Raw genomic sequence first — 10,896 nt, forward strand, 5'->3', positions numbered from 1 at the left:
ACTGTGGCAAAAATGTAATTTCCCCCATGATACTCCTAGACTATGAATGAAGCATGTAACAATCTTTAGAAAAGTTTCCTTCTTTGTTTAAATGTGACTAATTCTGACCCTTTCAGGATCAGAAAATAGTTAGAAAAGGTCTCTTTTATTTTCTTACTATTCCCAGAGATTGCGTCCCTTTTTATATATCACTGGAGAACACGTCATTGACATAGTCTTCTACATACTTACTAGGAGAAATGTATGGTTTATATATCAAATATTTACAAATGCATTTAGCCAGATGCCTCAAAAATTTAAAAATTGTGTGCTTACACATTATGGATTAATAAGAGTTGATAGAGAGGTTATATTTACATATGTGTTTGTTTTTAATTTTTGCAATATGTCTCACTCTTCTCTCGTTGCTGCAACAAATATCTGACACCCAAAATGAAGGAAGGAAAGGTTTATTTAGCTCAAGTTACTGGAGGTTTCAGTCCATATTCAGCTGGCTCCAAGGAAGAGCGCCAGCACATGGCAGAGAACAACCTTACATGGTGGCAGCAAAGAGCAGAGAACAAAAAGGTGGAGGAGCAGCAACAATGGCTGCAGAGAGGAAGTCAGTCTCTGTCTTAAATAGCATTCAGGCTCTCTGCCCCAGGCTGAGGGAAGTAGTCACACCCATAATCCCAGCAGCACTAAAACCCATAATCCCAGTGGATCATGAGTTCATCTCAAACTCTAGAAGTCCTGGACTCATGACTGTATGAGACTTTGGGGGGACAACTAGACACAAACCATAACACAGTATTAGGATTTGTAATGACCTATCTTATCCTTTAAATCTTTTAAGTATTTATCATTATGTGGAGCTTTGTACATCTGGATTCTAAGTCTTTTAGAATTGAATACTTCTGCAACATCTTCCTCTTGACAGTGAAGGTTCTGTTCTACTGTATTCTAACTCTACTAAAGAAAATAGGCTCTTAGAAAGTATTTCACTGTTTCAATTTTAGGATTTTTTTAAATGAATTCTTATGAAAACAAGCTGACATATAATTGAACTTTAAGGAACTAGATGTTATGGAGGCATTTCAGGGTAACACTTGATGTTTCATTGCTCATTAGTGCCACATGTTAAGTCAGCTTAATGTTACCCAATGTCAGCGCCAGAATTTCTAGTCCAGTGATGGCAAACCTTTTAGAGCTTTCAATGATACAAACAGCCTGCTGTGGCACATGTGTCATATGTTCACTGCCACTGTCCTAGTTCATTTCACATATGGCCTATATTTGATCTAGCACATATTAGAGTTGTTTGTGAGAGAAATAGTACCTTTACTTTGAGACCAAACTTTTGAAGCTATATTTGGCTGGAAACCATTGAATATTTACAAAAGAAAATAGATCAAAATTTATATTGCTAAGCTAATGTTTCTGAGGAGATATTGATAATATAACTTGACTGTGTATCACTCTATCTTCTCTTGCTTTTGAATATTAATTCAATAGATTTCCAATTCCAGTACCTCTTACAGGCACCTTGTCAATGGTAGTCATCAATGCAGATCCCTTCAGATACAGTACAATCACAGTCTTCCTAACATCTTTAACTTTATACAAAATAGCTTTTCTTCAAAATTTCTTTGGACCTCTGAATACTACCCTCTGAATTCATGGTCAGGCAAGCTTTTGCACACAATTCTGAGTTTTCTATGGTTTGAGACATCCACCGAGGTACACAAGGGGTGCTGCTGCACCTTAGGGCCTGCTCACACCACTATTTCTATTACTGTCACCGTCTCACTGTATGCACAGTCTATGTCAGAACTGGAATGTTCCCCAAGTTCCTGGGCATTCAAGAGTGGATAAATGAAATGTGCAGAAATACGGAAAGTTGAGTTTTGACTTTTTAGTGTTTTCAGTGAATAGAGTTTAGGCTATATTTAGGCTATACTTAAGAAAAGTAATCTGGAGGGATCTGTTCTTCTCTAAAAGCTACTGACCATAAGGAATGAGTCACTGACCAAAATCTTGCTTCCAAGGTATAAATGTCCCTATCAGTAAATCGGCAAACATTTTCCAAGGGCCAAATCTAAGAATCATCAGCCTTTGCTATGGAAAAGAATCACTTGAGAAGCCTTTGAAAAGAGGATTTTTGCTACGCATACAGATTCTGTTCATTGTGTACTAGTCCTAAATCATGAACAGTGTTTCACTGAATAGATAAGGACTTTGTCAAGGGCATTTCAAATACAAGCAACAATTCAGAGTGGCCCAAGATATTACAGGGACTTCGTTTAAAAAATAAGACAGGTAGACATATTTTAAAAACAAACAGTAGCCAACATACATGCTCAGGTTTTGTACTCATCAACAGAACAAACAAATTGATTTTTGGAAAGCTAAAGCTGCTTAGAATGCCAAGGCACTAAAGTACTAGTGCTAAACACAGTGCCTGTAGCCCTCTGTCATCCTCTCTCAGACTTGGGCTTCTGCCCTGCCAGCCCTCCACTTCAGTGTCCACACAGCCAAAGTTGGGCTAAGATGTGAAGCAGAACTCCTTCCAGCTTGTTTATGTCAGGCCTCTGCTGCCCTCCCCCCCCCCCCAAGCAAGATGTCATGGTGTCCAGAGACACAGCTGTTCCTCTTCAGAGCTGAGGTCCCTACCTGCCCATGCGCCCTGCAGAGCTGGTAGGGGGCAGGGTCTTCTGAAGTTTCCCAGGGCCTTATCAACTAATAGGGATGTAGAGAAAGTTAATCTCAGCCACAACTTTACACTTGACATGAGAATCTAGAATGAAAACTCCAAGCAGCCTGAGGAAGAGGAATATGTTCTAGTAGAATTTCTTTTCTCATTCCATTCAAATAATCCACCAACCAAACTCAAATTACAAATGGACATTTTGATCTGATTAGTTAGCCAGTCTAATTTTAAAATGGGAATTCACAGGAGAAAATGATGAGAGTGGAATGGATTTGGCTTGTAAGAAACTACCATTCCTGATGATTTCTAAACGATCCTGCTTGGGGCAGTACAGAAGGGCATCCTGCGTATTTATGGCTTGAGGCATTTATCCCACTGGGTACCGGAGAACAAACCACTTATTCAGCATTGGCTGAGCTGTCATATTGTACAGTTAGGAGGATGATTAGATGGTCTTTCTTAAACACAATGCTCAGTGACCTACGAGGACTACTATCTGAGCTGCATCCCCCTTTAGATAGTGACCTTGTATGGGAAGTAGAGGGTCATGCACATCAATATAGAGAAAGGACCTCTGTATCTTAGACCTTAAGAGGAGAAGAGCTTAGGACAGAGCTAAGTGGCAGAGTGCTCTGCCAAGCATGTGAAGGCCCTTAATTCAGTCCCCAACACAGGAAAAAAAAAAAAAATCAGTAAAAACACAGATGGAAAACCTATCTCTGCAAAGCATGATCTATATATCCATTCTCCATTCTTACCCTTTTTCTTCAACCCACTGCTGCCGGGCTCATATCCTCACACTGAAACTGTTCTGGTTCACATGGCCACAGCACTTCATTTTGCCCGTTTCAGAGCTCCCTCCATCCCTCAGCTGCACTTTGCAAGGTTGAAGTCAGATGTGAATCTTCCGAACGTGCTTTCTTGTCTTGGCCATTGTGGCAGCAGTCATGATCTTGTGGCCGCAGTCATGATCTTGTGGCTTGTTCCCTCTTATGTTCTTTTGCTGAGGTCTCAGCTTAACCCCTGAATTTTGGGCTTCCTTGGGGTTCACTGCTGAGCCCTCTTGTGGTTTCTTACTACATTAGGAATTTAATTCCTTGGGCCTGCTTTCCAAGGCCTCCACAATCCAGACCCCACCACCACCACCACCACCACCACCACCACATGTAAACTGTGCTAGTCTCAAGTCAAGTGTGTTTCTGCCCCCTCATTTCTGTACTAGGGCCTTTGCATTATCTGTAGCTGCTACCTGGTCTTTCTCCAAGATTTCTGTGGCTGATTCTTCTCATCTCAAACTGGGGAAATTTTGATTTCTCAGAGAGGCCTTGTGCTGACTTCATAGTATTGAATAACATTCCACCAAGCTCAAGGTCAATATCTGTTCTAGCCTATTACCTGTTTTGTGTTCTTCTTTATTCTCACTACTATCTAAAAATATTTTAACCTTTGTGTTTATCAGATACATTGACCTAGAAAAGAGTTCTACAAGAGCTGGCACATTGTCTGTTTCACGCAGTGTTTCCTTCTAGCACTTGGTACTGCTTTGGTGCCAAGTGTTGAACCCAAGGTGTTTAAATGCAGTGAACAAAGGAAAACCAAAAACAAAAATACTAGTTTGTTAATTTAAATGTTATTCCATTTGGTTTTTTTTTTCATTTTGTTTCAAATGAGGTTCAAAAATGAGAATGAACTAAGTGGTTTTGATGGAATGCTTTTATGCAGGTAGCCCATTTAACTGGGTCTTCCTAGTGAGATTTGTACCAGTTGTATAGGTCTGTTTTGTATGTTTCTCTGCTTTGAAGGTTCTGAGACATGCAAAAGAGCCCAATGTACTAACAACTTCCTCTTTTCCTTTGATTGTTTCCATAAACTAGTTATTTACAATTGTATTTTCCACTATGGAAGGCCCATCTTAAGTATGGAGGCCTCCTACTTATCTATGGAGATTGCTAGCAGTAATTGAGTCTGTCCCTTTGCAGATTCACCAGTTCACTATTAGCTAAATTTTCCACCCTCAGCTAGTAGTATTCTTCTTGCAAAGCTTGAGGTCACTCCCAAATGATCATAAAGTATCTACAGTTGAGGCTTTGTGGCACTTTTTATTGCCTTTTGCATTACAGCTTTCCTTTTATCCTTCCCAGGCAACATCCTAGTTCCCTTAAAGGAGCTACAAGAGAATAGAACTATTTATTTAGGAAGCTCCTATAAAATGAATGTGATTTTTTTTAAAAAGGCATGGAAACTGAATTTTCTCAAATTGCCCCTTAAAGATATTAAAACTGATAAAAGATACCATTACCTTCCATCATCACAATAGTTTCATAGGACATTTCAAGAGAAATATTAAAAAGAAAGAAAATGATGTCAGAATAAAATGGTAGTTCTTTGTATCTCAGAAGAACAGCTAAGTATGTGAAAACAGATCTTAATTTTATGAAAAAAATTATGTTTAAAAGCAGTTTTTAAGATACAGGTCTTAAAGAATACTTTGAGAGACTCCTTAGTTCTCTATCTCCAAACTAAAGATAAACTAGGGATTTTTCTTTAAAAAGTGATGTGCATCCTCTAATGTCCTAGGCAACAGTCATGAGACCCTGTCCCATATCAATCCAAGGTCCTGTGCAAATAGAGGATGATCTAGTACCAGCATGTTGTGCTTGCCTGGAACCTGCTGTGACTGCCTTTCATGTGACGGAAGGTCTTCCCTCGGTCTGTTAATGCCAACCATCAAGGTTTACAATAAGTAAAATGTGATATCTAATACATTTAAAAACTGTTTAAAAGAGCATTTAAATGTCCATCTGAGCAGAGTCTCCTAACAAGCAACAGTGCAGTTTGTGGAGTTGACTTCCTGATTATTTTGATTTTGGATATAGAAGCAGGGAAGATAGGAAGATAATACTTTTTACTTCAGCCTAGATTCTAACATCCAACTGTTTGTCTGTTAATATAATGTTGACAGTTGATTCTCACACTGGAAAAGTCTGATTCACCATCAAATACTGGCTAAACCATCCAATCCAGGACCTTTTAAGACAATTTTGTAATTGACAGCACAGAAAAGGAGAGTGTGCCAGTGCCTTTTCAACAACAGCAGCAGCCAGCACAAACAGCAAATGCTGCAGGAAGAACATACTTCCTTTAATCACAGTCAGAGGCATATGTATTATGTACTTTTCATAACCAGCAACTATAATTATCAGGAAAACTTGAGGCAGTGTGATTTCTGACATGCCCATATGAGTCATTTTCATATTGCAAAGTCCACTGAGAGTGAGAAAAGAGATAATTTTATCCTTTCAATAACTATAATTTTATATTGGTAAATCAAGCATAAAATTGGTAGTTGAACTGTTTCCAGGCGTTGTTTAGAAATACCTTTATTCGTCTATATACTATTTCAGGGGGTAGTTTTGCTAACTACTGTTATTCTAGGAGACAGTGTTCTGTCGTCTGCCAGGTTCCTACTACTGTCTGCAGACTGTGCTATGATTGTGCTATTGTTTCTAATAGTACTATGTTTGTTGAGTGCTATTAGAAACAGCAAGACCACAACTCAACCTGACAAAAGTCACTGAGGTTAGATGGCATTTTGTGACTTAGACTTTGACTGGCTTCTAAATATTTCTCAATGTTTGTCTCTTTAATTCAGGCATCATATCCACATTTCTTCATGTCCATCCTTTCGGAGCCAATATAGAATATCTTTGGTCATACATGCAGCAGCTGGACTCCAAGGTAAATTATTTTTCTTGATTGAACTTTCATTTCTGCAATTTAGCATGTTGACAGCTGGCTGCACATGGACTTTGTGAGCTGCATCAGGATGAAACAGCGTGCAGAGGTTGGTTGACCAGCATGTGTACTTATGGGGAGTTCGGGCTTGGGCAAAATCGTTGTTTCCTCCTCACTTGCTTTTATCTCTGTAAAAGGAAAAGGAGTTATGCAAAATACACTGGCTACTCCCAGGTACCAAATTATTTGAAAACTTATGAGAAATTTGCTATTACAGATTGGCCTGAAAATTCCCAAAATAGGAGAAATCAGATAAGGATAAGTATAAGTAGGCCTAACCCTTAGACCATATTCTCATAGTATTCCATGTTAGGGACTTCACACAGTAGAAGAGAAATCATCTCAAGGAACAAGACAGCCAATATGACCCTCAAGAAAAGAGCATCAGTGTCCGGTTTTCTGTATTATTATCAAAGGGAAAAAAATAACAGTACAGTTATTCTCACCTGTATTCCTTAAGGCTCACACCCAGGATTAGACATCACTCCACCTCTCTGAAGTTCAGCTTTTGTCAACTGCAAATTAGCTGAATTTCTAGACCATTGCAGTATTTGTGTACCAATAGAGAAGGGACAAAAAAGGCTCATCATCTGTGTTGAGTCTGAACAAATAGTGAGAGAAACCACTGTTGAAGTAAAGTGATGGCCCCAGCCAGGGCTGCCCGGAGAACCCAGGAAGGGGGTGGACAGAGCAGCACCTCAGCGAAGTCAGGGAGGAGCGTGGGAAACCTCCTGCTGGAAGGGAGGTAGAAAGATCAGCTGCTCCTCCACAGGGCACAGCAAAGTGCACAGACCCATACCGCCACCGGGTGCAGAGCTGTAGTTCTGCACCCTGCCTAGGCACATGTAAGTCTTTCTAAATTTTAAAAAATTACATTTTTATCTGATGCAAATAACTTTCCCAATACACAATCACAGAAATGCTTGGATTGATACTTCCTTCCCCTTTGAGATAAATCATCTGGAGCTAGAAGTATTTTTCAGTCAAAGAGACTCTTTCTGATAAGTCACAAAAGGGTGAAAGGAATTAATTGTAAATGTTTTTTTAAAAAAGTTTTCATTAGCACAGATTAACTGTACATATCAATGGAGTTTAGTGTAATGTTTCTGTACATGCATACAGTGTGTATTAATCATAGCCAGTCATCTCTTCTCATCCTCCCCCCTCCTTAATCCTTCATAATCATTGTTCTCCTTTCTTGTCAATGTTTTTCAGTTTCTACATTTAAAATAGTACATGTGGTACTGATCTTTCATCACCTTATTTCATTTAGCATGATATCCTCTAATTTCATCTATTTTGCTGCAGAGGAAAATTTCATTTTCCTTTATGGCTGAATAATACTCTATTTTGTATTTTCGTTGTTCATTCATCTGGGGATTGTCCCTTATGCTGACTCCGTACTTTAGCATTGTGAATAGTGTCACATAGACATAGGTAAACACGTATCTCTTTAGTGACTTCATTTCCTTTGTATCTATGCCCAGAAGTGAGATAGCTGGATCATATGCTAGCTTTATTTTTATCTTTTTTAAAAAGCTCCTCACTATACCCCATAATGGCTGTACTGATTTATATTTCCATCAACCATGTGTGAATTCTTTTATCCACATCATAGGCGGAATTTGTTATTTTTGTTTTTTGAGTCATAAAATAGCCATTCTAACTAGAGTGAAATGGTATTTTGTGATAGTTTTGACCTGCATTTCCCTAGTGGCAAATAATGTTGAGCATTTTTTATATGTTTATATTTTTTCTTTTCAGACGTGTCTTTAAGATAATTTGCTCATTTTAAATTGGATTTCTTGGGGGCCAGCCAGATAGCTCAGCAGATTAAAGCACCTGCTTAGGCGGACACAGGGAGCAGGTTTGATCCCCAGCATACCATGCCGGCCCGAAGTCTTAGCATACCATGAGACTTCGATTGAGACTGGGAGTGGAGGCACATACCTATAATCCCAGAACTTGGGAGGCTTGAAAACAGGATCATTATGAGTCTTATCTGTGTAGTGAGACCCTGTAGATCCTGTATTAAATACATTAAAAAATAGGACTTATTGCTCTTTCTTAAATTTTTTGAGTTACTTATATATTCTTGATATGAACCATTCATCAGATGAGCAACTAGCAATTATTTTTTCCATTCTGTGGGTTGTCTCTTTACTCTATTGTTTGTTTGCTATGAAGAAGCTTTTTAGTTAGATGTTACCCCATTTGTCCATTGTGGCTTTTGTTTCCTGTACTTTTGGGTCCTATTCCGAAAAATTATTGCCTACCACAATGTTTTAAAGTATTTTTCCTATATGTCCTTCAAGCTGTTTCTGAATTTTGAGTCTTACATTTAAGTCTGATCCATTCTGAGTTATTTTTTTTGTACAGGACAAGAGATGGGGATTGAACTACGTATGGATATCCAGCTTTCCCAGCATCATTCATTTGAAAATGTCCTTTCTCTGCTGCACACATGTTTTGGTGGCTTTCTAAGCGTCACTTGGCTGATTTTTGTGTGGGCTTATTTCTGAAATCTCTGTTATATTCCTCTGGTCTATGAGTATGTCTGTTTTCATGCCAACACCATGCTGTTTGGTTACTGTGACTTTGTTGTATATCTTAGAATCAGATAGTACAATGCTTCTAGTTTTGGTCCTATTGCTCAAGAATTGCTTTGGCTATTTTGTTAGGATCCTTTTTGTTTTTCTAGTAATTTCAGAATTCTTTATTTCTAGTTATCTGCCAAATAGCATCGGTATTTTGATGAGGATTACATTGAATCTATAGATTATTTTGGGTAATTATAAACATTTCAGCAAGATTAATTCAAATTCAAATCAATGAACTTGGGGGGGTTTCATCTTTTGTGTCTTTATTTTGTGTTTTCTTTCATCATTAATTTGTAATCTTCATTGTAGAGATTTTTGTCTTGGTGTTTTGTAGGACTTCTTGTGAATGGATCTTATTTCTTAGCAAATTTATTATGGATATATAGACAAGCCACTAATTTTTATATGATGATTTCTGTGAATTAATCTATCAGTTTTAATGGCATTTTGGTAAATTCTATATGTTTTTGTATGTACAGAATCATTATCTGCAAACTGCGATAATTGACTTCGTCTCTTCCTATTTGTATGTTTTTTTATTTAACTTTCTTCCTTTTTCTAGCACTATACTAAGAACAGTGAGCTAATACCTTTCTGTTGCTCCTGATCTTAGCAGAAGTGCTTTCAGTTTATCTCAATATGGTATGATTGCTATACCTTAATGTATGAAATGTTCCCCAAAGGCCCACCTGTGAAAGGCTTGGTTCCCAGCCTGTGGCACTGTTGGGAGGTAGTATAACCTTTAAAATATTGCTGGAGGAAATTTGCTGAGGTGAGGCCTTGAAATCGTGGGACCCCAGCCCCTTTTGTCTCTGCTTTCCACCTCCTGTGAGGTAAGCATCTTCGCCTTATCACACACACCCTGCTATGGTGTGCTGCTTCACCAAATGTCAGAAGTCATCAGGGCCTAGTGACTATTGGACTGGGACCTTGAGCAAAAATATATCTTTGTTCTTTCTTTTTTTCTTTCTTTTTTTTATTTATTTAGGAATTTATTTTTATTTGTTCTTTATTTTCTAAGGTATTTTGTCATAGCAATGAAAAGCTGACTACGATGTTGGTTGGTTGTTTGCCATAGACATCCTTTTTTATGTTGAGGTGTGATCCTTTTATAACTAACTTGTTTAGGCCTTTTTATCATGAATTAATGTTAAATTTGATCAGCTGCTCTTGTGAATCTATTTGAAGTAAGCATAAGTTTTTATCACTTATCCTGGTAATGTGATTATTACAGTTCTACCTTGGTTCATAAATGCTTTTGTTGGAAGTGTGGAAAAAAATTGCTTTTTTTTGCAGACTCTGCAGCAGGTTATAAACATGACTGTGGCCATCAGTCTCAGAATTGTGAATGAATTAAGTTCATGAATACACTTACTGATCTTCATATTTTAGCCCTTCATTGTATCCCTGAAATGGAACCAACTTGATCATGATGTGTATTTTTTACATGTGTTGAATTCAGTTTACTAGTACTATATCTTGTTGGTGAGTTTTACATCTATATTAATTTTTTTTTTTTCGTATTTTAGGGAAGGGTCTACAAGGTGTTCAGGGTCTCACTACTAGATTGGATTCTTAATGATCTGCCTATTTACAGCCTCCCAAGAGCTGGAATTACAGGCATGTGTCACCATACCCAGTCTCAATTGCCATCTCAGTGTGCCCCAGGGGTAGGGGCTGGCATGACAGGCCTGGGGATCAAACCCCCGGCCCCTACACCTGCTTGCAGATGCTTAATCCGCTGAGCTATTTGGCCGGCCCTATTTTCTTTGTTGTGTCCTTGTCAAGTTTTGTAACACGGTAATGCTAGCC

The 10,896-nt window shown here is 38.3% G+C and overlaps 1 protein-coding gene across 6 annotated transcripts in view; it reads left to right on the forward strand.

The window, feature by feature from the left end:
• Positions 1–10,896, forward strand: part of Enox1 (ecto-NOX disulfide-thiol exchanger 1) — a 661,835-nt gene that overhangs the window by 638,139 nt on the left and 12,800 nt on the right. For all 6 annotated transcript variants that reach the window (XM_023700180.1, XM_023700182.1, XM_023700181.1 and 3 more), the window contains one exon: positions 6,342–6,427. In XM_023700180.1, coding sequence (XP_023555948.1) covers positions 6,342–6,427 — 86 coding nt within the window. The remainder of the gene's footprint in view (positions 1–6,341; positions 6,428–10,896) is intronic.

The sequence above is a fragment of the Octodon degus genome, unplaced genomic scaffold (genome assembly GCF_000260255.1).
Source record: "Octodon degus isolate 3935 unplaced genomic scaffold, OctDeg1.0 scaffold00122, whole genome shotgun sequence".
NCBI lineage: Eukaryota > Metazoa > Chordata > Mammalia > Rodentia > Octodontidae > Octodon > Octodon degus.